This window comes from Stegodyphus dumicola, chromosome 4, assembly GCF_044657685.1.
Source record: "Stegodyphus dumicola isolate Sdum_Otavi_A_Nest chromosome 4, ASM4465768v1".
In the NCBI taxonomy this organism is placed as follows: domain Eukaryota; kingdom Metazoa; phylum Arthropoda; class Arachnida; order Araneae; family Eresidae; genus Stegodyphus; species Stegodyphus dumicola.
Window position 1 is genome coordinate 233,903,638 of NC_140771.1, and position 27,392 is coordinate 233,931,029.

Sequence of the window (27,392 nt, forward strand, 5' to 3'; positions counted from 1 at the left end):
TTCTAAATGTAAGGTGGAAGTAAAGGAATTTGGTATTATTGGGAAAATTGTTATTAGCAATGATTTAGTTTAAAGTAATTAGGATTGTAAGGTAATTTTTATTAATTTAATGTATGGGCTCATTTATATTTTAAGTAGTGTTTTTTAATTTAATTATATTTTAATTAAATGATAGTTATTTTGTGAATTTTATATTTGTAGGAATTTGGTATACGTTTCAGTTGAAGTAAACGTGCATGGAAATAATTTAAATATCTGACACTAAGTATTTGTAATGTTGCGGTATGAATTCGTTGGTGACATTTATAATATAATAGATGATTTAGAGTAAAAGTTTTTGGATATTTTATTTATGTGGAAATGTTCATATTTGGAAAGGGTAAGTACTTTTTCGCGATCAGGTAATTTCATATATGTTCTTGTTACTGGGTTTAAAGATTGAGAAAATTGTCATGTATTTTCGTGAAATTTTTCTAATTTATGAGAAAAAAGCAGTGTACATGGATATAGTGAAGAATGTGCCCAATGCCATTTTTGTGCAATTCTGGGATGTTTTTTTAAGTAAAAATAAGTCGACGTGTACATGGTTTAGTGATATTTTAATTAAATGATAGTTATTTTGTGAATTTTAAGTTTGTAGGAATTTGGTATACGTTTAAGTTGAAATAAACGTGCATGGAAATAATTTAAATATTTGATACTAAGTATTTGTAATGCTTGCGGTATGAATTCGTTGGTGACGTGTATAATGTAATAGATGATTTAGAGGTAAAAGTTTTTGGATATTTTATTTATTTTATCTGTGGAAATGTTCATATTTGGAAAGGGTAAATACTTTTTCGCGATCAGGTAATTTCATATATGTTCTTTTTACCGGGTTTAAAGATCGAGAAAATTGTCATGTATTTTCGTGAAATTTTTCTAATTTATGAGAAAAAAGCAGTGTACATGGATATAGTGAAGAGTGTGCGCAATGCCATTTTTGTGCAATTCTGGGATTTTTTTTAAGTAAAAATAAGTCGGCGTGTACATGGTTTATGTGTATGTGTTATTTTGAAAAACGCGTAAGGAGTATGGTATTGTGCACTTTTTCCCAATTTTGCAGTGAATATTTGTCATGATTAAGCAGTTTTGTAAGATAAAATTTCTAGCATAAGTGTAATTCGGCTAGTAGATTGTTGGAAGAAGTGTTCAGTAGATAAAAAGAAAAGAAACATGTCTTTACTTCGTGAAGACAAAATGGCGGCGGGGAAAAAAAAATAGAGGGTTGCTGTAGGAGAGTTGGTCGCCAAATTTTCGCCAAAAAAATGCCAAGTTACCATAATGTAAAGGTTTTGGTTTGGTTTATTAGGTTACGGCAAAGCACTCGAGGGCTATCTGCCTTAAGGGAGGGATGCCTTCGTGGAGGACTTTTTAAGGGAAACTGGCTCGTATACACGTTACACATGGGGAAAACCACGAAAACACCCATGCAGCCAGCCCGTTCGTGGGATTCGAACCTCGGACCGAACTACCAGTGTTCAGCGACGTTGCCGCTGGTGGGCCCATAATGTAAAGATCAACCAAAGCTTTTCCTTTGTGAAAACAAAATGTCATCCAAAACAAAACTAGCAGGTTGCTGTAGCAGGGTTGCTCACCAAAAAATCGCCAAGTTACCATAATGTAAAGATTCACCCACTTTTTTATGTACTCCTTTTTTTGTATTTTTCAAAAGATAAATATCCTGAGTTAAAGAATTTTTGCTGTAAGAATAATCTCTTCATTTAGGAGTATATTTATATGTGAACAGCTTTGTTTCCCAGAGCTAAAAATCAATAAACTTAAAAAAAGAAAAGGATTGACAGTGAGCATCTACAACTGTTGATGAAGATAGTTTCTAGTTTTATTTCTCCAAGGTTGCGAACTTTATCAAAATCAAAATGCCATGGTAGTAAGAAATAAGGAATGATTATTTACATACAAACGTGTATTTTTTCTGTATGCATCAGAGAAAAATTGGTAAAAGTATATTTTAGGGTACCCTTGGCGATACATGGATTCTAAGTTTGTGCAAATTATTTTGGCTTACATAACGGTGATTTCTGCCTCAAAAATTGCCACTATGCAAAGCCAAAATAACAAGACAAAGAATTGCCCAAGCTCGGTATTGATGTACACATCGACCTATTTTCAATTTTAAAAAAATCCTCGAGTTGCACAAAAAATGGCATTGTGCAAACTTTATCCATGTACACGTCAACCTATTTTCACTTAAAAAAAATCCAAGAATTGCACAAACCTGCATTGTGCACTCCCTTCACTTTGTCCATGTACACATCAATATATTTTCATTAAAGAAGTCAAAGGAGCACCCAATTCTACAATACAGGCAAACAAAAAATACATAATCTCAATAAACTACATTTTAAACCAAACAAAATAACATAAAAAGGAAAAACATGTTATATATTTAAGTACTACAAAAAGCAAATATCCACTTACCCTATTTACAAGTTCCTTCATCTTTAGTTTGTGGCACACAAAATTCCTTAACAGCATCCAAAAACTTCCTAAAATTATCTGAACTTGAATCCGTGTATTGGCGTCGCCACATCTGAACCTATCTTCCTACAAATCCATCTAAACGGTTTTTACATTCGACTAGACGCATATCCTTCCTACATACAGGACACTTATAATGGCTACTAAGTAAACCTTCATTTACACACCAGTCAATGCCCTTTTCTCCTTTCGTTCTGAATCATACAGAAACTTCAAATTAATCTTACTTAAGTATAGCCATTCTACCGTCTAAACAATAAAAGCAACACACACCACAAAAGTTCTTACAAAACATCTCATGCTTCAAAATTTCCCAGAATCATGCACCCAATTATGTCACAATAGGGTTACCATAACATTCAACTACTCAGGCTACCATAAATGAAACAACTTCGCCATAATACAAGGGGTGCTTAAAGTCTACTCTAACTGAAAAATTTAATAAATAAAAGCAAGATTATCATTTATTATTATTAAGAGATTGTCATTATTAAGATTTATCCTACTTGGAAAAATATCATAATTTATTTTTAATGAAAGTTAAAAAGTAAGGTATTAAGCAGTTTATTCAGTACAATAGAATTATCTAAAATAAATGTCAGTCTGAAAGTTTAATAATTAGCTGTCGATATGTTTGAATTACGAAGTGTTACAGAAGTTTCTTATAGATAACAATCTTTAGATTTGAGACGGAAACTAAATATCAGTTGTAATTTTTTTCTTCCTGTCATTAATATTACTATTTATGTATATTTGAATAAATATGTTGTAAAAAAATTTCAAAATTTAGTTTGGTTTGAAAAAATGTTGTTTTGTTAAATGAAATCAATTCATTTTAGTAAAAGAAAATTTCGGCCAGTCAGGCTGTTTTCATATAATGCATTACCCGGCATGTAATTTGAATTTGAGGCCATATGGATCGGTCTATAAATTTTAAATACAAGTAATTTAGCCTCAGTTAAATATATAAAGCATTTTATTATGTAATATTATGTATTTATTATGTAATAAAACTAGTCCTGTGAAAATTTGAAAGTATAACTCTGATTTTTGTTGTTTGACTTCTAAATTAATACACAGAGATGAATAAATAAATGAAACATCAATTTTTTTAACATACCTTTTTTTCACATGCATATGTTCACGCTTCCCACCATCTCCTCCATCCACCATGTAAGCAATTCAGTTAAATTTTTGGTCGCTTTGGCTCATCCACTGTTAATGAACATTCATCCTCTTACCCACCTCACACATACTCAAATGATAGTACCCTCAGCAAAATAATAGCAAGTTTGAAATCCAAGACATACCATATACATCCAAACAAACACTGCAACTGAAAACCAAACTCGGGTCCATATGAAAGAGTTACTATTATAAAAAATAACCAAATAACCAAAATCTAAGTTTATCATAATACGCTTGGTGATATTCTTAGAAAAAAAAAAACCTTTTTAATGACAAAAAAAAAAAAAAAAAAAAATTTCCCAAAGGCTAGTTTCGCCAACATTATCAACATTAGGGTTACTGAAAAACCTATTTCACGCATTGGGCTTCCAGATTTCACGGACAACCAATACCACTTGGCGATTTTTTCAGACAGAAACCAAGGGGTACCGTACAGTAAAGATCAACCAATTTAATATGCTGGGCATGGCGTAGAAATATTAACATTAAAAATACTTAAGTATTTAAAGTAAGGTATTTAAATTTTACAATTCAATTCTTTCAGTTTACCTTCATTCCCAAAATTTCGGTGTAAAATTTAATGGTTTCCTTTCGGTCTCCCACTTTAAAAACAAAATGCAAAGCACGCCTTGCCGCCATGGTTCAGGTTCAGCCACAAGTTTCGCTTTTCGCACTTTTTGATTCTTTGGTCTGTGTGATTTTTATGAGTGTTGCCACTCAAGAAAGTTCACATAAATTAATAGCCGAAATGTTCCTTTACGAAAAAGGCGTTCGGAGCAAAAGCTTCTATCTTTAGTTTATCGATACTGTTATTACTAACGATAATGTTTATCTATAGACGATAGTGAACTGTTTCTGTTTATTTCATTTAAATTATTTACCTTGGCGATTCAACATTCCAAGCATTCATTTCGTATCGCTGAAAGTTGCCAACCGTGCAAACGAAATTTAAGTGTAATGTCTGTTATTTTGTGTTTATTTTTCACGTGTATGCATTGTGTGGTAAGTTTTCTACACTAAGAAAAAACTTTAAATCATGTACTTATATATAAGACTTACATGTACTTATATAAATTGTGTTATTTCAATGAGCAAGCAAATATTGTATCGAGTGATGGTTCGTTGATAACACAGATATGCCTACCTGCTTGTGTCAAAATACCACTCACCAAGTATATTATGATATTTTGTTGCTTATGTGTATCATACATTACAATAGTTTCGCTTTTAAATGTATCGTTGTTACTTAGGTTATGAAGTGCTTATGACTGCTCTGGAATAGTATGTGTCAACTTTTTATACTGGGAATGAAAATTATGAAATATCGCTGAAAGATTTCTTTTGCTCAAGTGTCAATTTAGAAACTTTTCATGAAACAAATATTATGAAATCCGATTCAAGTGTATTTCATTTATAGAATAACTAAAATGTAGGAGTTTTATAAATAACATATCGTTTGCTACGTTTCAGTGTAAACAATATTGGGATTGATAATTTCAGAATGCCGGGATTTTAGGTTACTTTACAAAGTAGGAATTTTCTGTTGAGAAAAGCATTAAAATCTCGTAAATAGGGAAAAGTGTTTTAAATACATGAATTTTTTAATGAAATGTTTTGATATCTGTGTATTAGAATCAAGTTACAGAATAAACAAAAGATTTAGGTAAAGAATTAATATTAATTTTTTTCTGGTCATTTTGGCATTGATTTTGAACAGAAAAGAAATATGCATGAATTGGCCAAATTTTCTGCATTTGAAAGCAGTACATTTTTGTTTATTTCTTGTATTAGTGAGAACTGTTTTATATCTATTATGTATATTATAATCCTATATATATAATGGAAAATTTCTGAAATATACATATGTAACATTATTGTTTCCTTTAATTAGTATGGCATTGTATATAAGGAGTTGTTTTGCATTTGGAAAACCTAAAAATGAAATGAATATACAATTCTGAAATTTTTTACTATACTGACTTTTTTTTTTTTTTTTTTTTTTACTTGGAATATCTGAATTTTGTATTGTACACATTTCCTTCCTACAAACACATTCTACATTAGTATGCATTCCTTCCTACAAACAGGACACTTAATTAATGGCAACTAAGTAAACCTTCATTTACACACCAGTCAAGTAATGCTCTTTTTCTCTTTTTTTTCCAAATCATACAGAAACTTCAAATTAATCTTACCACATTCAGCCATTTTACCATCTAAACCACAAAACGAGCAGTGTACTTCCTAATAAACATGCACACAAGCCCTTACAAATTTACTGCAATCATGCAACCAATTATGTCATAAAAGGGTTTCCGTAACATTCAACTACTCAGGCTACCATAAATGAAACAACAACCTCGCGATAATACAAGGGATACCCTTCTCTCTACTCTAACCTTCATCTCTTATCATGACCAGATTCAGAAATGTATGTATGCATCTATGGATAGATGAATGGGTTCACATATGCATGCATATATATGTATGTATATTTTTAGGTTATTTTCCTTTTTAAAAAAAAGCAAACATTTTATTAACTTTCATCATCAGGTAATGTATACTATATAATTTTTCATCAGAGCCTTATTATTTCGTGTTATTGTCACTTTACATGGCATTTATTGGAACTACTCTGATATGCGCCCTCAAGTCGCCAAATTTCTTGCCAAATATTTTTGGCGAGAAACTTCACGCTGCCATATTACTATCTAAATTTTTTGTCTACATTTTGAACTTTTAGCCTAAAATGTCTCCAAAAACGCGGTTTTCGCACATGCAAAAACTACGTTTTGAACACACAATTTAGCTAAAAATCTGAAACAAAAACAAAAAATTTAGATAGCAAAAACTAACCAAAAATATTTGACAAGAATCCATGTACACAGCGACATGTTTTAACTTAAAAAAACATCTACGAATTGCACAATGTAGGCAATGAACGAATTTACAAACTACGCACACCTCGCTTTAATAAATTAACATAATAATAAATTTCAAAGAATACCATGTACACAGTATCCTGTTTAAACTTTAAAAAAAATTCTACGAATTGCACAATTTAGGCAAGGAAGGAATCTACGATCTACGCACTCCTCGCTTTAATAAAATAACATAACAACAATAAATTTCAAATAATACCATGTACACAGCATTCTGTTTGAACTTTAAAAAACATCTACGAATTGTACAGTGTAGACAATAAACAACAAAATAAACTACAATAAATTTCAAACAATTTAAAAAAACAACAATAACGACAGAAATTCATACTAAAGAACCAATGAACATAACATTCTACAAAATAAGAACAAGGATAACATAAAATGCACTTACCATGAATTAATGCGTTTTCGAATAGCAGAAATATAAATTTCATACCGCCTTTAACATGCTGCCACGTAATCACTATTGTATTTACACGACAGCCAGACACACTATCCAGAAAATTTATACTATGGTTCACAAATAAATAAAATCACAAATCCCCACTTCTATCATGCACTGCCATTAAAAATAATCTCCCAGACCCTCTTTCCACACTTCGAAATACCCACTACCCCTCAACAGAATAGCCACAATCATATTTCCTTTTGCCGAACTTCAATTCAACAACTACTATTTTATCTTTCCCTCCCATCTTCTCAGACACAGATGCGAACCAATGAGCTCCAGTGAAAGATTTTTCAATGTCAACAGGGTTGCCATAGAACACGCAATCGCGCCAAAAACCAGCTCAGAACACATATCGCCACATTTGGTGAAATTAGGGCGTATATTAGAGTTGTACCCATTTATCAGTATAAATGTATGATTATAAACTATAATTTCCTAAATCAGTTATGGTTCAACTTTCTTTATGTAAAGAAATAGTTTTCATTATTAATACATGCAGTAACTTTTATCTTGCTTTAAGCATATTCATGTGTATATCTATGTAGAATAGCATGTCTTTTTAAAGGATAATTTTCTAGATGTTGACAAGTATTAAAATACTTCCAAGAGCTTCATTTCAACTTGTTTTTAGCTATTTCAGTTTTGTATCAATGCCTAATACTTTTTCATTCTGATTTTAAAAAATATAATAATAATTTTGCTGTGTCCCTTTAAGTGAGTTCCTCTCTCCTTTTTTAATTTTATTTTCTATATCAGTAGTGGTAAATTTCACAAGATACAAAGGAACTTCTATGAGCCCGTGTTTTTTATTAGAATTTAGTTTTAGTTTTTAAATTTTTTTTTGTAAGTTTTTAAGTATTAGTGTCTCCGAGGTCCATCAGGAGCATATTTAGCCATATCCCTACTACTTGAGGTACTTTTACAATTTAAGCATTTTTTCACTCAGAACTAAAAGAACTAATTTGATATATGAAATAAACATGGGGTCAGAAATCAAGTTAAATAAAAAGTGTATCCTAGAATTATTGCATCAAAGTAACAAAGAATAAGTAACTGAACAAAGCAATATGCAATATTACAACAATACAGAATAATAAAAATGCTATCAAAAGGGATTTAAATATTTACAGAAATACTATAAAAAGGGATTTAAATATTTACAGAAATTTCAAGCAGTTGCCATAAAGGATTTATGTCCTCGTGAATACAAGGCCTTCCGTACTTCATAAATTCTAAGAAATTAAAATGTAAGTGAATATTTATTTTGCCTGTGGGCTAATTGTAAGAAGGCTCTTTTATATTTATTACCTGTATGGTGTAGTGTTTAAATGCTGTAATTATTCTGTATATATATATATATGAACTTCTCTGATACTACAGTTTAATTTATCATAATGTAGACCCCCCCCAAAAAAATCTTATATCTTATGAATATAAAAATCTTATGGTCTTATATCTATGAATATAAGACCTTACCAAATTTTAGAACAAAAATATAGACCCCCCCCCCCGAAAAAAATCTTATATTTAAATAAATATAATGTAAGGAAATTTTTTTCATGTGAATTTCATCTTTTAAAGATCAAGAAAAAAGATATTTCGTAAATTTCCTCATAATACCGTACTCATTTGCATATTTTCCCCATACTTTTTTCAGCATATGATTTAAAAACATCTGACTTGTGGTAACAATTAAAATGTACGTGCAAATAGGAATGTATTTTGATACTTTTCTGTCATCAGGGTAGGAATGAGAAATCTTATTATTTTACTTATCAAATGCCAGTTACATTGGCCATTAGGCCATTAAATTCCTTGCTTGCCAATAGTGCTGAAATCTACAAGAAAAATTTGTCAGTGCTTCACACTCGTCCAAATGTTCCACCGTCCACTATTACATAAAATACACAATGTCAAATCAGCTAGTCCAATGTGAAATAAATGATACTGTAGATGATCATGTCCCGTCAATAGTCTAAAAGATGCAACTGCAACTGTTCACGGGTGGTCAGGAACAAAAGCTCGGTTTGATGACCGGTAATAATTAAAATGTACGTTCAAATAGGAATGTATTTTGATACTTTTCTGTCATCAGGGCAGGAATGAGAAATGTTATTATTTTTTTTATTGTTCTCGGAGAGAACACTCCAAGGCTTGCCCTCACAAGCCCGAGTGGCAAAGTCTCTAAAAGTCTTTTGATATGTTAGCGATGTCAGAAGCTTAATAGAATGGAGGCTTGCACTCATTTTTGGCTTTTGGAGAACAGTAGCCCCCTTTTTCGCAAGCATATCAGCCATCTCGTTCTCATAAATATCGCAGTGTGAAGGTACCCATTGAAAAGATATCTTGTGGGAAAGTTCTTTTATGACTTCCTGACACTGTTCACTGTATATGTTCTTACACTCTTGGTAAGAGGAGGTGGCCTGTATTGCTGAAGTCGAATCAGACAGCACAATAGCCCTCCTGAATGAGCTCTGTCTCAATGATAATTGTTGGAGCGCTACATGAGTGGTTTTCAGTTCTCCATCAGAGTGGAGTAAGCCCCTACTGGTATGTAGAAACTGAAAAGTTTCGCAGTGCCTGATTTTGGAAGACCTCCAGACGTTGTATCACATCTCGTGTAGCCGAGATCAATATCTCACAGCAATAATGTAGTATTGGTTGAATTTACATTTTGTACGTCGAGTTGAGAGTCTTTCTACTACAACCCCATTTAACAACAGCTAAGCGTGTAAGGATAGCTAATCTACACTCCGCCTTAGCAACTGCATGCTTTCTCCAGGTTAGGCGCTTGTCAAAAATACAGCCAAGATAGATGGCACCATCCGTTTGTTACAATACCGACTTCTCATACATTAGTCTAGGAGTAAAATGTTGTCTGTTGAGAGAGAAAAACTGACAAGTAGTCCTCCTCTGATTAACTCTCATATTATTAGCAGAACACCACTCCTCAAGTCTCTGGAGCGCAGAGTTTAAGATTTGGTTTAAACCATCTTGATCTTTTTTGTTAGCTCTGGCCCATACGACAAGATCATCGACAAAAAGGGCAGTGTTCACGATTCCATCTGATTCTAAGATGTCTTAGGTCGTTAATAAAAATGTTAAAGAAAATAGGGCTAATAACAGTGCCCTGAGGCAAACCCGTTTTAACTTGTTTATATTTTGAAGTGCTGGTGCTATAACGAGTAGCACAAAAACGTTGGGTCAAGAAATGTTTTAACCAAAAGAACATTTTCCCGCCAACACCGAATGTCTGAAGTTTTTGAACAGCCTTAAACCTCCAAACGTTATCATAAGCTGATTGGAAATCTATGTAAACAGGCAGTACAGAATTTCATTCATCAAGTGCATCTTTAATTTACTGGCTTAAGAATACAACTTGTTGACTTGTAGAATGGTAATTTCTAAATCTCGCTTGTTTGGAAAATATTAAGCCATTGGTTTCTAACTACCACTTAGACGGAAATAATCATTCTCTCCATTATCTTTGATAACACACTAGTTAAAGCAATTGGTCTATAGCTGTCCAAATCCTGCTGTGGTTTGTTCTTTTTTTTAGATCAATTGGGATCAAGATGGCCTTTTCCCAGGCAGCAGGAACAGTCGAGGACATTCAGGGTGTTTTCGTCAAAATTCTTTAAAAATTCAATATGGATATTGTCTGGGTCTGGATTTTTTTTACATTTCATTTGTCCAATAGCTTCCCGCAATTCAGAAATTGTAAAATCTCTATTAAAAACCGAAGGTCCCCGAGAGCTAGAAGAAAATTTCTCGATAATTGTTATCCTAAGTATCTTTTGGCTTTTCTTTAGATCGTTTTTTTAAGCGCTGTCTTTTGCATTAAAATTAGTTAAACCCATCCGCAATGACCAGATCATCCATCAGTATTTTTGAACCTACTTTCATGGGTTCTCTTCCCTGAACACGCTCTTCCTTTTTCACTCCATTCACAAAATTATAAACTTTTTTTCAATCCTTTCTATAATCTATATTAGTAATGAAATCATTAAAGCATTTTTTCTTTGCTGCAATAATTTCTTTTCTAAGGATGGCTACACTTCTCCATCTTTGGACATCCTTTGGATTTTTTGTTTGTTCAACAACATTTCATGATTCAATGGATACACTCTTTACTTCAGTCAATCTGTCATTCCAGAAAGCCTTGAACCTTAGTTGTTTACCTCTTAGTATCCACTTCTTTGCAGTTGTCAAAATTAATTCAGAAAAATAAAAGAATGCCTTGTCGATGCTCATCTCAAGGTTTAAAAACTTAGGTGGCTGGGAAAAGATAGTCTCAAGTTCCCAGCAAAAGTTTTCCCACTTCGCCTTCTTAAAATTCCACCTGTTTCTCACTTTATTTACTAAAGGGTAAGAGGTTTGTAATCCATAACTGGTCATGATCATACGATGTCCAGAACCAGGAGCATAAATGACTTCCCTTCTTGCATCCCGAGCTAAATCAGCAGTAGCTAAACTCAGATCAGGATTTGTACCATTTCCATTATAATGAATATAAGAAGGAACATCCATGTTCTGATAAATTAATTCCAGTCTGGTTGAGTTAATTAGGTCCTCCATTATCCTCCCGGAAGGATTAGAATCGTTATAATTCCGTGAGCTATGAGCATTAAAATCTCCACAAAGGATAGTTTTGTTAAGAAAGAAAAGACCCTGGAAACTTAATTTATTATTAATCGGTGGGTTATAACAAGCATAAATAGTGAAATGGGTTTTTTGTTTCCAAACGTCGATTTGTACCACCTCGGCGCCAATATGAGAGGATAAGTCACTGATAATATTGAATTTGGACGTCAAGTTCTTTTTAATACCAACCAAGATTCCACTAGCGATTCTTCTTGATTTAGGCAAGAGCTGTAGATAGTACAGTCAAAAGTCGTTAATTCGGACACCCATAATCCGGACCTCAAAGCTACAAACTTTCTGCGCATGCGCACAGGCGTTTAAGAGTGCGCGTAAGACCTTTACTGCTGTGAATATGTTTGTGCGCATGCGCGTTTAATGTGTAACGGAGGTATAAGCTAAGCTAAAATTATCTAATTCAGTTAATGTTGCAGATTGCGTTGTTCCTTAATCTTCGAATTGGATCCGGCTTATTATTTTTTGAAGACTGTTAGAGCAATTTCATAAAAGTAAGCTTGAACTTTCGATTATGTCAAATAGAATTTCCGATATATATTTACTAATATGTAATTTGTATCTACAAAGCGAAAGTATGTTTTGAAATCCGAAATCTGTTTATCAATTTCACCCCGCCGATTGGAAGTTGATCTGTCAGCTCTATCCTTATCTTCAGGGTCAAATAGATTTTCTGATATATATTTATTAATATGCAACGGATCTACAAAGCGAAAGTATATTTCGAAGTTCATTAAACAAAAAGTGGAATTGCTGGAAAAAATGGATAAAGGTATATGCTTTGTTTATTTAAACTTTGTTTATCTTTAACGCTGGGGAGCACGATGAATTGGAAGTTGATCTATCAGCACTATCCTTATCTTCACGGCAGATGTTTTTATTTTATTTGGCTTATAATTCTTTACTAAATGTAGTATTTCATGTGGATGTACTCCGTCTTTGATATGATTTAAAGCAATTATAGGACTTGAACAGCGGAACTTTGTAACTAAACAAGAAATTATGTCTGTTTAATAGAATTAAAGAGAGAGAAAGTATTATCACATGAAACGAAGCAACTTACATTGAAAGAAATGTTTAATAAAGTAAACAAATAAATATTAAGCTTTTTCTTTTTGTAAATTTTGATACCCTTTAGATCATAATTGTTCTTTATTTCATAAATTACGGTTTCATATTTTTAATTTTGTAATTTCTGCATGCCATCTTACCAGATTTAAACTGATGATCGATAATCCGGAATCGCCGAAGTCCCGACGAGTCCGGATTAACGACTTTTGACTGTAGTTATCAAACGAATAGTATTTCATATTGTGCCTAGACAAATTAATTCTTATTAATAATATATAATATAGATATATTCTTATTAATAATATAGATTTTAATTCATATTAATAATATATAATGTAGATATAATAATATTAATGTGTCTAATTATGTGTTTTTTAATGTTCTGTGTGTGCTTTTTAATATACTGTGTAGTTTTCGTGGTTTTCTCCATGTGTAACGTGTATACGAGCTAGCTTTCCTTAGAAAGTCCTCCATGAAGGCATCCCTTCCCTTAGGCAGATAGCCCTCATGTGCTTTGCCATAACTCAACACACCATAATTGAAAGAAAATGCCATTTCGGCATTTGATGTCTATGATCAGATTGAAAGTTTTAAATCCTGTGAACAGAAATTTTACTTAAAAATTTCAAATTGAATGTTATGGTCACCCCTCTTTTTTCAAGTAGTAAAATTGGTGAATCTTTACATTATGGTAACTTGGCAATTTTTTGGCGAAAATTTGGCTGCCCTGCTACAGCAACCAGCTAGTTTTGTTTTGGACGCCACTTTGTTTTCACGAAGTAGACTTTTTTTTTTCCCCCTCAACATTTTTTACAACAATCTGCTAGCCCAATTTTTTTTATACTAGAACTTTTATGGAACAAAAATGCTTAATCATGACGAAGATTAGGTGCGAAATTGGGAGAAAGTGCAGAATTGCAAACTGCTTACCGTGTTTTTAAGAATTGCACATACATGGTATCCATGTACACGTCGACCTATTTTCACTTAAAAAAACAATCCAGAATTGCACAAAAATGGCATTGTTCACACTCTTGACTTTATCTATGTACACATCGACCTATTTTCACTTAAAAAGTCGAAGAAAATTGACAAAAATCCAATTCTTCTTACTCTTGTAAAAAGTGCCAAACAAATAAGTTGACGATTCAATTTAGAAACTTAGAAACAATTTCGCTGCACTTTAGCAGCGAAATTGTTTCTAAGTGCTTATTAGCTAAAATCACGCTCGGAATTTTCCGGAAAATGTCACATTACACGTCTCATGATCTCTCATTTCTCTGAGACAAAATAATCTGTGATTCGAACTGTGTACTTCTCAGATTATTGCTAAAGTCCTAGCTAGTGACCTTTATCGCCTTACCAAAATGTTGCCAAACTACCTGTTACTATATTCTAAAGATTAGCCGTAAAATTAGTAGGAAAAGGGGGAAATTTATAGTAAATATGGTTTTTAGATCAAAATAAGTATTTTGAAAGTTTTTATGTATTCATTTAAAAATAATGTAAAAAAAAAGCTGTTGCAGGCAAAAAATTATGTGGAAATGTATGCATATATATAAATACACATTTAAATGCACGATAGACGATTGCTTAATGTTTGAAATGTAAATAAGAATGATGTATTTTCATAGCCTTTTAGGTAAAGCAGTTTGGCAGCTCCTTAGTGTTTGCTTTATTTCGATGATATGTTTAGCAGTCTGTGTAAAATAAATTTCTTTTAATTAATATTTTTTAGATTTGCATTTGAAAAGAGACTGGATTCAATGGTTTTAGCAACATGAATCAAGAGAGAATGTCTCAAAGAGTAAGTATGAAATTATGTCAAGAGGGAAGAGAAATCTCTTTTATGAGGATTACATGCAAAATATTATTTATATTAGTATTTCTTTATTACAGCAACTATCGCATAGGCCTTTGGTGACTAAGTCTGAAAATCATATAAGTTGCTCATTACGGGTTTTGAGATTGAAGTCTACTATTTTTGGAAGTTAATTGCAGTGATTGCTTTAATAAAGAAATATCTTCATATCTTATATTTCTACTTATAAGTAGGACAAGTAGATAATTATAGTTAATTAAAAAATAATTTATTACTAGTTTTTTATGTTAGCTAACAAAATATTTCTTTTTCAATCACATGTGAGTTAATATAGATTCAAAACTGAGTATTTAAGGTAAAAATTAATTATGAAAACTAATTAAAGTTTAGTATATGTTTAGTATTAGTAAAATTTCTCTTTCCTTCCCCCCAAGAGATAGGTGAGATAAAGCAGATATTTATTGAAGCATCAGTTACTAATAGGATCTTGGGTTACAAAGAAATTTGGGTAATGCTATTTTTAGTAAGTTAGTTATTTATTAATTCTTAGATGATGGCATTAAAATTAATTGTTGTTTTAATCATTTCTTTTCCCTAATATTCTATTGCACATTTGAATTTAAAAATAGCATTTTAGTGGTGCCATTCGAAGAAATACAAAACTAACTAAAATTTGTAGATCACATGTTATTATTGAAATTTGGATTATGTATGAAGTCCTTTGCAAAACATATATTTAGCTTTAGATTTGTCCTAGCAGAGAAAACAAAGCTCTTTAAATTGATATTTGTGCACTTATGTTAAGGTGACCAGATTTTCTGGAGGGCAAAGTGGGATGCAGGGATCCAAATTTGAGAGGGCAGAACCCCTTTCTGAAGGTGAAAATACGGAGTGCAAAATTTTTAGTGAAGTCACATTGTCCTGTAAAGAATTACCCAACATTTGTGAATTAGCGTGTGTGTTAAATAGACTCTATTATTGAAAGAAAAATAGAATTTATCCATATCTCAGACTGAATAAATTATTAAATCAACAATCACGACTTTGGGATCTGGACTGAGACAACTCAGACACACTTTCAGTAAGACTAAGAGCAAACAAAGAATAAAAAAAAAAAAAAAAAGCAGTCGGAAAATAAAAGTTTGTAACTTCCTACCTACCTTACTGCTTGAATCCGTTCATCCAATATATGACGGCGCAAATGTATTAATTCGATGTGGACGATGGGCCTGACCTAGAAGGATCATCCTGTGTAAGTGCTCCTTAGACGTATTTCGTTGACGAATGGATGCTTCTTAGAAATTTTGGCTCTTGTAGAAGTCTTTCATAGACTTCATCACAGGAACTGCCAAACTTAAAATTGCACTTCACTATTAACATTGCTTGTAGTGTTTCCAGTTTTAACTGTGTCTTTTTGGTTGTCCATATGATATTCATAGTCGAGAAAACTTTAACTGGCAGCATTTGTCCCTGGAAGACACAACAAAAACTCCACAGTTTTCTGGATTTGCGCACATGGTATGTTATCCTTGAAATGACGAAAAATTTCTGCCCATCGACAGTCAAGACTAGTTTTCTGTCAGTTCCAGTCTGCAATATTTTGTGGTGAAGTAAATTGCCTAATGTAGCTTACTTCATGAAATAACTCGTTATTATTGATGTCAACCTTCGGAATCTTCCACCAAAAACGTTGTATGCTCTCTTGTACTTTTTCCTACAACGGTGGCTCCTTTGACACAACCCAACTAAATGCATTTAGATCTTCGAATTGCTCAACCCACTCTTTTAGATATCCAGCACAGTTGTCGTAAAAATTTTCAGTGGCTCTTATAATGTCATTTTTTCTTGCCAATCCTTCCTCTTCTAATTGGGTAATCAGCATACGTACTTACTTCATTTAGCAAAAAGTTTTTTGTGCTTCTCTCAGTGCGTTTATGTATTAAATCGTCCAGTTCAGAAGATACTTCCAATGCTGTTACAGTCTGTGCTTCTATGTGCAGAATTGAAACTTGAAACAACGCAGCGATATTATGTACAAAATAGAGCCACAATTCAGCACAGAAATTCTCAAAAAAGTTGCAGATTAGGGTGGGGCGCTTCCCTTCCTACAAGAAATAGTATTTCAGTGCAGAAAACAATTTTAAAACTCTCTCTACTGCAGGCATCGGTGATAACCATCTAGTTTTCCCATATCCTAAAATGTGCCGGTACTCTACACAGGCAAAGTCGCAAAATTCTTTGAATGACTCAACACGAACGGTGTAGATATAGAGATAATAATAAATTTTCATAATAACTGCTTGCACATCAATTTAGCCCCTTTCACAAAAGCAGATTCGACCGGTAGCGAAAACCGGTTCTTCCAACGTGTCCCGCTCACATGGGACAAGCATTAACTACCTCGCCGAATTGGAGGTAGAACTTGGTTGAATGTTCCTTACCTCTCGGGAGCAGGGCAAATGGGGAGATTTCCTGTACTATACTGTGCAGTTCACTTAATTTTATTTACTGTTCGCTGCACTGTCAGTGAAACAATCGCGCTAATAGATGTCTGGGGATGTGATAGCATCCCCTCAAAAATTAGATAGAACTGTACAAGATGCGGAAATTATAGGCAAATACAGACAAGGTTATCTGATGCTATGTATTCCAGAAATATCGTTCAAATTAAAACTAAAGTTAAGACAAGTGCATATCGGCTTCAACGCAAAAAGGGACTCGGTACCTTTTGAATGATTTAAAAAAAAAAAAAAAAATTAAGCATTTTTATCTACTTTTTATGAATATTATTAAATGGTTTTGTGAGACAAAATAATTTTAAGCTGAAAAAAAGTTTTTGCTAGTATTTTTTTTAATTTAAATTTTTGTAGAAAAATTTTGCAATTAAAATGTTTTTCTTCTCCTACAATTTTCAATGTCTCCTCCCCCAGTTTTTTTTATTGTAACTTCAAGGAATGATTTTTGCAATTAATGAATTAGTTTCTGAGAAAAAAAATACACTTTTATCTAAAATCTTTAAAACAAATATGATCTCAGTCACATTTTCATTTCAAGTAATTTTTTCCTTTCAGTATTTTGCAAAACCCATCCTTGTTTCTATAAAATATATAATTTTATATAAGCAGTAAAAATAATTAAAAAAATTAGTCCGTACCTGTATATGTTTTTGAACTTTAAGTAAAAGTATTTATTGAAAAAAGTGCAAAAGGTTTCTCAGTTAAATATAAACATAAATTACAAACCTTTTTTTAAAACTTTATGTGGCCAGAAAAATTGCAAAAACTCATAAAATGCAAGTAGAATTTTTCTTTACCTGTTTTTGTTTTGTAAAACACGTTCAAAACAATTTTAATACATTAATTAATTATAATAGTGTTGCATGCGTACGGGTTTGTAATAGATTGATAATAGATCGTAAATGATTGTCATTGCACTCAAATCCGATGATAGCTTAATTAATTTTATTTTATCAACATAAACACTTCAAAGTTTTGGAATTTTCCTCAGAAATACTCGTACAAGTGTTTAGAATATCTCTAAGTATAATCAGTAGTTATGCTTCAATCTAATAAGAATGTTAAACACAACGGAATGCAAAACGCATCTTAAGAGAAAGTTAACTCAGAAATATCTCCAATCTCACCCTGAACTAACAACTGGTAACAATAACAACTTATATAGCATAAATGTCATAAAAATAGTGAGTTTACCGATGTTTCGAATTGATGCCCAAGAAGAACCAATATTTCCCATTCTGCTTCATTGCATATCTTTCAAAAAAGTAAAAAAAATCATCCAATTAATTTCCTTTATAATTTTTTTTAAATGCGAAAAGTTTGTTTTATAAGCTGTGAAAATGTTGGAAGTTTGTAACCGATATGTTTTTAGGTATGAAATTTTAAAATTAATGGGCGTCAAAAAGTCTAAAAATATGAACAATTTTCAAAAATTCTCCCAAAATATTTTTTTAAAAAATTACGCTAAAAATTTCATTTAATTTTTTCTTCCACAGTGTGTTATGGTGCAAACTATAATATTCTGAGATTCTCAGTTTATTTGTTAATATTTGCAAAAAGTCGTTTCAACTTTAAATTTGAAAAAAATCTAATCCTCTAAAAATCAAAAGCGTGACACCAAATCCACAAGCAGTGTATGTACAAAGTTTGAGTTCTATATCTTATCGAGAAGCAGTTTAAAAATCCATTACCATCTTTTAACCATAGCGACAAGCACCAAGAGTGAACTAAATAACAGCTTATAAAATAATAATATTAATTAAAAAGCATATATATTTCAGGAACCATTACGAAATTTCAGGTACCAGTTGCGAAAGTACAGATTACAAAATTAACAACAGTAAACCACGTTAAAATGTAAAGGGGAAGGAAGACTGTGGTCTTCTGAACGGGTCCTAAAGACGAAACTCTTTCATGTCTCCTTTTCTCCCCTTGCTAACGGCAGCTGTGCGAAGGAGCGTTGCATGTGAACGGGGCTAATTTGTAAGCAATCTCCTGCTATTTTGATTGTGCTGTGGACGATATGAGCAGCACAACCAATACCTAGCAGTTTCATCGCGAGGGCATATTGTAATATTGCAAAAATGTTGTTTCAACCTCTTCTTTTTAATCCTCCGAAATTCGTGTTAACGTTGTCTGCACAGAAGCAAACAACCTTTTTTGTCAGACCATGCTATTGTAATGCATTTACAAGAAAATTGCAAATCGTCTGTGCTGTTTCTCCAGAAACTTTTGCGTTATTTGGAAGTACAGTCCATCGACCTAAAACTGTGATTGTGATAAATCGTATGGTATCTTCTGTAGCAGCCAACCAAGCTTCCTTTTCACCTAACTCAAATCTAATAATCATCAGAAAAATAGTTCGTAATCCAATGTACAATGACACTCAGTAGTCAAATGCTTCATTATATCTCCACGCCTGCTGTGAGCGATGGAAAAATGTGATCCACATTTGTTGCACGTCACGTCACTATCAGTGTTGCTTCTAACCTACCTTCTTTATGAAAGCAAACTCGCCTTGTAATTCCTCGTTAAATTTCGACTTTCGTTTTGGCATGACTGATGCTCAATGTCTCGGAACTTGGGTAATATCACTCACATAAGAATTAAGTAATATCACTAAAGAATAAGAATTAAGTAATATTAATAAGTAATATCACTCATGCATTACAATGGAGACTCGGATAATATCACTCACATAAGAAAAAAATAAATAACCTCCGAAACATGACAATAGCGCACACAAACCATCTTAGCCAAAGAACATTTATGTAAAGAAGGAAAGGTTCCATAGAACAAAATGTAAACCAGTTTGCTATTATGTCACTGAAAAGTGGAGGAAGAATTTGCCAAGGGATTTGGTGATGGAACCTGGCGACAAGAATTTCTCTGTCCGCGATGTGTATAGTCTATCATAAGAAAAGCTTTCGCCAGTTAGTCTGCAGCTTTCTGTTGCCGTAGAAATGAGCCTTGACCCATTTTCCATAGAGACGCCTTGAAGATTTGCCATCTTGGTGCATTTAAAGAGGAATTGGCAACCCTTGGTTCGCCCATATTTGAAATATACTAGCGTTGTTGCTATAGCGATCGCCACTCGCGAGATACTGTGGCGGGAGCTGTTCTTCTCATAGACAGACAGTACAGGAAATTGAAGAACAAGGTGTTAAGAAGAAATGTTCTTTGACAAAACGTTTCTTTGACTTTTCGTGATAAATTAAACATGGATTTTCGTTTTTTTTTCCCTCAAAATAACTAATTCATTTATTAATTTACTTGCACGAAAAAATATTTTCTTTTCCTTTAAAGTTTAAAGAAATTTAAAATGATATTCGTTTTATGGTCTCTTGATAAACGTGCCCTTTGGAACTTCGACGCCGGCTTGGAGCTTTGGCAATAGATATTTCGCGTATGTTGTTTCTGTGCCTTAGCCACCAACTCAGCCGCTGCCCACCTTTTTGATGACATCATAGCTTTATCGTAAGCAAGCATCACCGAGGTGTCACCAATGCTCCATGGCTCCCAATTCGAGTTAATTGACGTTAAGAGTCTCTTTTGCAGAAAAGCAGGACAAATAGGCATCCCGCCGGGACATGAAGTCTGAAATCCGGATTGTCTTGCCTAAATCGGGACGTCTGGTCACCTTACTTATGTATTATCCTATTGACTGTTGGCATAAATTTCGGCAGTGGTTGTCAGTCGTCATTGCATATGATCTTCCATAAAAAGCACTAAATCATGCTACTTTTCAAACTGTGTATGCATTTCAAAGATGTATAAAAGGTACTTACAAACTTTTAAAAATTATATTTGATCATTATATAATGTTTAAATATTTTTAGGGTTGGCAACCAGGTACTGAAGTTGTTGCCCGTTATAGCTTCAAAGGTAGTTCTGACGAAGATTTAGTTTTTCAGAAAGGAGATATAATGACTATAATAACTCCAACTAAAGTAAGTTATAAATTATGTAAACTAGCATGTTTTTCAAAATAGTTAAAAGTAGTACAGTCAAAAGTCTTTAACCCGGACTCGTCGGGACTTAGGTGATTCCGGATTATCGATTTTTCTGGATTATAGATCATCAGTTTAGTAAGATGGCATGCAGAAATTATAAAATTTAAAATATACAACCGTAATTTATAAAATAATGAGCAATTATGATCTAAAGGGTATCAAAATTTACAAAAAAAGAAGCTTAATATTTATTTGTTTACTTTATTAAACATTTCTTTCAATGCGTGCATAGCCAAAATTAGAAAATTGCAACCAGAAAACTATTTGATTTGTATTTGTGATATTTATAATGACGAGAAATTTGATTTAAATCATATCAAAGACGGAGTACATCGAGATTAAATACTACATTTAGTAAGGAATTATAAGCCGAATAAAATAAAAACATCTGCCCTGAAGATAAGGATAGTGCTGACAGATCAACTTCCAGTTCATTGCCTGCCGTGACGCCCCCCGCGCAGAGCAGCGTGAAATTGATAAACAAATTTCGGAACGGTTAGATAAACAAAGGATATGCCTCTATCCATTTTTTGTAGCAATTCATTTTTTGTTTGATGGACATTGAAACATACTTTCCTTTTCTAGATCCTTTGGGAGCTCTAGCATCGGAAATTCTATTTGACATAATCGAAAGTTCAAGCTTACTTTTATGAAATTGCTCTTACAGTCCACAAAAAATAATAAGCCGGATCCAATTCAAAGATTAAGAAACAACGCAATCATCAACATTAGCTGAAATAGATAATTAGATCATTTTAGCTTATACCGTCCGTTATACATTAAACGCGCACGTGAAAATGTATTCTGCGCTTGCGCAGACGCATATGTGCAGTCGTAAATGTCTTACGTGCACGCGTAAAACGCCTATGCGCATGCGCAGAAAGATTTTAGCTTTGAGGTCCAGATTATAGATCATTCCGGATTATGGGTGTCCGAATTAACGACTTTTGACTGTATATTTAATTTTTTAATTTTCTGAGAAATGTAGTAGAAGTTTCTTTTTAGTATATATAAATATATTTAAATATCAATACCTTTCTGTAACTGTTTTTAATAGTGTAATCTGTATCTATATTTTCGGTGTTATGTTCCAAATCAAGTTCCAAATAATGTCAAATGAAGAACTTAACTGAGTGATATCAGTATCGATTGTGATGGTACTAAAAAGGTGAAGGCAAGAGGCAGTTGAGAAAGCAGTAGCATGATGAAATTCAGTGATTATCATATGAAAATGGTATCGCTCAGTCCAGAGTGTCCACAGAATATATGGAAGTAGCAGATAAATATGCGTGGATTGTGCAAGGTTTCAGTGGCTATTCACATTAGAAACTTTCAAGTTTTACAGTCGATCACTAATCCACAAAAATTGCTTGTTGAAAGTTACAACTGTAAAAAATCCAGAGTCCACACCATTAGCAGTGTGCTAAAGAAAAATAAATGAAAGTCTATTTCAGCACTTTTAAAAACTATTTAACAATGCTTATTATATTGCAAAGCACAATAAGCCATTTTGGGATTTCAAAGATTTGGTTTAGCTGCGTAATAAATTTGAAATAGGCATTGCTCTTAGTGAATATCAAAATGACAAACTATGCAGGGATTTTATGTCTCATATTGTAGCTATTATCCATAAGCAGGTTATTGCAGAAACTTTAGATTGTGGTTATGTTAGCATTCTTTTGGATGCTAGCACAACCTCTGCAAAGGTAAATAAAATTTAATAAATAACTCTCTGATATTTAATAAGTTTTATATACATCTGTAGTAAAAAATAAAACTTTCAGTTAATAAAACTCTGTTTGATAAATCTACTGAGGAAGAACTTATGATGTATGTTAGATATGAAAATAAAACTCTGTTTGATAAATCTACTGAGGAAGAACTTATGATGTATGTTAGATATAAAAAGATAGTTTCCAGGTGGCCTATCATTGGGTCTTGATATGTGTTTAGCTTTTCATTTACATGGGGCAAACGCTTAGGGGAAAACTATCCGAAATTTCATAAGTAGGACTTCATTCTTTATCATTATTGATAGTAAAGATCATTATGTGCAAATTTAGATATGCTTTATTCTGTTAAAAAATATGTGTTATTATTATACTTTATGAACTGGAAAGCAGTATTTCAAATAATTATAATTTAAATAATATGAATTATTAATAAATTTGTGATTGGAAATAATTCTTTTTATGTATCAAGGAATAAATAGTTTTATTTCATTTTACATTAAGAATATTTATTTAAGGATCCAAATTGGTACAGAGCACGACATGTGGACAACCGAGAAGGATTAATACCAGCCAATTACATTCAAAAGCGATCAGAAGTTAAACTGAATGCCATGCCGTAAGTAAAACTGGAATAGAAATATTTCAAATTGGCTGTATGAAATACTTATAATTCATATTGCACTGTTGTTCTATGAAAGTAAACACATTTTAAATATATGAACTGAGTTACAAACTCTGCTCATTTCCAATCAGTCTGCCACCAATCCGATTTACAACATATTTCTCCCAACTTTCTCTTATTCTTAAAATTTCTCACATTTTTTATGTAGCTTGGCTTAACTTCATTATTTGCACTAAGAAAAAGTGATTTTGGCCATCTGAAAGCATGTGGTTTTTCTCTAGATTTCATAGAAAAGTAGTTTCATCAGTGAGAATTTATGGCTCAGTTCTACTTTGTGAGTGGGAGTACGTGTCCGAAAACTTTGTCTTCCAGTTCTCCAATGACCATCGAGTGCCACTGCATGTCAACTGGCATATATTAGCCAATGAACACTAAGCAAGATTGAGGCTGTTATTTTATTCATCTTGTTAAACTGAGTGGTGTGAGTGCACGTGCTTTCGAGAAATAGTTTAAGAAATTATGATCTTTTTTTAGTTATGTCTGTGAAAAAGGTAAAATACTTATGTATTTTCAAAATCATACATAGATGACTTTCATTCTATTATTTCCTCAAGGAAATGTAATACATTTGCGATGTGTACTGTTTGTCATTGCGATTTTTTTATTTTGCACGGTGGAATGGTCGATGTTCTCAAACATGTACTTACACAAAAACACAAGGACAACATGAGTTCTATTGAAAAAAAAAAAAAAAAAAAAATGAAAAGTTAAATTTTTCTGTGGAAACAAAGGACCAAAAGGTGATTAATGTAGAGTGCCTTTTCTTTGCCCTTTTCCTGCAGCACAACCTGCCAATGAATGCATCGGATCATGCTGCAATCTTTTAAAAATATTTCCTGATAACGAAATCACTAAGAAGTACTCAAGTATAAGGACCAAAATGGCTGCAAAAGATTAATAAATGGGTATGACAAACAAATCTTCAGTTATTGATTACATTAAAATAACTCCATTCTGCATTTCTGCAGATGGAAGCAATAATACTAATTCAAAACTGTATCCAACTGTTGTTTCTTTTCTTTAGAAATTGAATGTAGTTTACTTTCTGTTCCCACTTTAAAGCAACATTTAATATAGCACAATAAATTATTAAAATTTTGAAAGAAATTGCAATTCCTCCGCTTAGCACTTGGTGCTAAAAATGGACCAGTAATGGTAGGCTTGAAAACTGGTGTTGCAAGCATCTTAAAAATGAAAAATTCAGGTCTGCAAATGATGTGCGCCCATCACCTCTTAACCACTTAACAGATTCTTTTTTCCGTCATATTATGACAAAAAATAAGCATATTTTTGATAAACATTTTTATGAAGAAAGTCATTATATAAACCCAAATCAAGAGTCAGAACTATTACAAGTATTGAATTTATTGATTTATGCTAATTTTTATTTTCATTGTAAAAAGCACATATTTCCTTAAAGTTGGCTTTTTTCGAACAAGTAAGCGAACTGGAAAACACACTTTACAAAAATAGATGTCAGAATTTAAAATGTTTTATTGTTATTACATATCTGTTCGATTCCAAAGAAGAATTATTAATATCAAGAAAGAAGGATTATTAATATCAAGTTCATAAAAGTTCCAAATTTGCGTTAGGTTATCTATACTTTCCGTTTCTTCATCACTAGAGAAGTCAGACAACAAACTGTCATTACTTCCAGAATCATTTAGTGAAATTTCAGATTCACTATCTGAGTCAATATCAGAGTTATATCTTCAGTTATAAGCTTCTCATTATCATTCATTTCTTCTTTTATTTTAGCTCCAAATTTAAAACAAATAGTATTCGCAGTAGCCGGAACACCGGAGCTAGTGAAAAGAAATTTCGCGCCTTTATTTGCGTAAAAGAATTCAGTAAAACCTAACCTTGAAACCAGTTGTTTTGCAATTCTAACTTTACTGGACTACTAGCGCCATCTGTTAGAAACATTACACACTAAATAAGCAAAAAATTCGGGCAAATCAGTGTATTAGACTAGAAAAAAGTTTTGCCCGAGCGCCGCTCGGGAAAATCAAAAAGGTGCCATTTACAAGTACCCGAACGGCGTTCGGGCAAAACTGGGAAGTGGTTAAAGTCAGCAGTTGAAAATGGGGCAATAAGTGTAGATGAACACATTGTTGATATTTATTAAAAGAAATTCTAAACAGAAGTAAAAATCGAAACAATTCCAACAGCTGCATAATACTGAAATAAAAAATTTTAAACATATATGTGCATACTGGCTATCTTTAAAGAAATGTTTATCTAGAATGAATGGAAACCACTTCTTGCATTTTTTGAAGAGGTAAGTGCTTCTAGAGTTAAAATAAAATGCTCTACTGAAAGTTATAATATACCTAAAGTAAATGTAGATGTAGTTACTACTTCCACTGTAAAATATGGGTTTAAGAAAAATAATTCCTTCAGCAGTGAGCAACTTAATTGGCATTTCTCAAAGTAATCATACAAAATATAAACTTAGTTGATACAAATTTCTCTCAAAATTAAAAAATTGCTCAACAAGGGAAGCATTTTCTGATTACTGTAAGTTTATCTTGTGAGGAATGAATGTTTATGTTTTTTGTCTTCGGACTTAACAAAGCTTTTTGCTTTTTTTGTACAATTCATTTTGCCATCATTCGATGTTCTTAACACAGTTCTACAAAGCAGAAAACATTTCATTAATTCATGTTTTGCAGTCAGTAATTTATGGTCTGTTTTTAAAGACATTTTATCAAAATTTGTAAAACCAATCTTTGTTTTGTCTTCTAATTCTACATATGATGTGATTTATGGAGAAACAGAAAATCAGAAGAAAGATGAAAATTTGGTACTAGGGGCTGCAACTAACAAAGTAGTGGAAGAAGTTTCATGGAAAGGCAAAAATAAGATTTATTTCCACATTAGAAGCTAGTTCTACCAAAATTCATCATTGACTGGAAATTTATGTAGTATGTGATAACATACTACATAAATTTCTACACATACTACATAAATTTCCAGTCAATGATGAAGTGATTTTACATGCTAAAGTTGCAAATATTTCTTCTCTAGCAAATGCATCTTTTTCTGATAAAACATTTTTTGACTAAATTTCCAGTTTTACTTCATTTAATCATGAAAGATGATCATATTTATGTTGCAACTGATAAATGGTACTTGCAATTTTACAGCTTACAATTAGAAAACTTGGATAAAGTTATAAAACCAGCTGCTGTTGACACCCACTGGAGTTTAATTAAAAAATTGAAAGGTGCTGATAGAATTTTAAAGTATAGTGAATTGTCTAGAATGTTGGCCATCCTGACAATTCCCCATAGTAAAGCAGAGTGCAAGAGGATTTTCAGTGCTGTTGCAAAAACAAGGACTAAATTTAAACCTAATATTAGTAATGAGACAGTAGGAAAAAACTCTTAGCAAAAGCAGGCCTATGTGGAAAATGCTAAGAACAAAATCATGAAATTACCTTCTTAATGAAAGCTAAATCTGCCTCTGTTCATAGCATTTGTAAGAAAACTGATTAAAGTATTATTTTTTTTAACCCCTTAACTGCTGTGGAAAAGATACAAGATTCATTTCCCAGTGCCACGATTTTTCACACAGGCGTGCATAGTTATGCGATGTATTAGGGGGGAAGTAAGTGCAAGTTTTACTTTCTAAAAACTGTTTACTTTTACAAAATAAAGAATAAAAGAAAAAAATGAATGCACAAAATTTAATGTTTTGAGTAAAAGTATAATAAAAAGATGTAAATATAATAAAGATCCCTAAAATGGAGTTTCGATCAATTCATTT

At 32.3% G+C, this 27,392-nt stretch overlaps 2 protein-coding genes across 6 annotated transcripts in view; one reads left to right on the forward strand and one right to left on the reverse strand.

Moving 5' to 3' along the window:
* The window catches only part of LOC118184922 (glyoxalase domain-containing protein 4), a 57,102-nt gene extending 52,667 nt beyond the window's left edge, over nt 1-4,435 (reverse strand). Inside the window, exon 1 of one of the 4 annotated variants that reach the window (XM_035354666.2) lies at nt 4,279-4,435. In XM_035354666.2, the coding sequence (XP_035210557.1) occupies nt 4,279-4,368 (90 nt within the window). In that variant the 5' untranslated portion in view covers nt 4,369-4,435. Of the gene's footprint in view, nt 1-2,481; nt 2,745-3,661; nt 3,920-4,278 lie in introns of those variants that run through there. The other 3 variants (XM_035354686.2, XM_035354680.2, XM_035354671.2) reach the window with 3 other exon arrangements.
* A 142-nt stretch (nt 4,436-4,577) lies between these two features.
* LOC118184910 (tyrosine-protein kinase CSK-like) overlaps nt 4,578-27,392 on the forward strand; it is a 65,708-nt gene continuing 42,893 nt past the window's right edge. Inside the window, exons 1-4 of one of the 2 annotated variants that reach the window (XM_035354650.2) lie at nt 4,578-4,731; nt 14,591-14,659; nt 21,030-21,140; nt 23,452-23,552. In XM_035354650.2, coding sequence (XP_035210541.1) covers nt 14,633-14,659; nt 21,030-21,140; nt 23,452-23,552 — 239 coding nt within the window. In that variant the 5' untranslated portion in view covers nt 4,578-4,731; nt 14,591-14,632. Of the gene's footprint in view, nt 4,732-4,989; nt 5,011-14,590; nt 14,660-21,029; nt 21,141-23,451; nt 23,553-27,392 lie in introns of those variants that run through there. The other variant, XM_035354659.2, reaches the window with a different exon arrangement.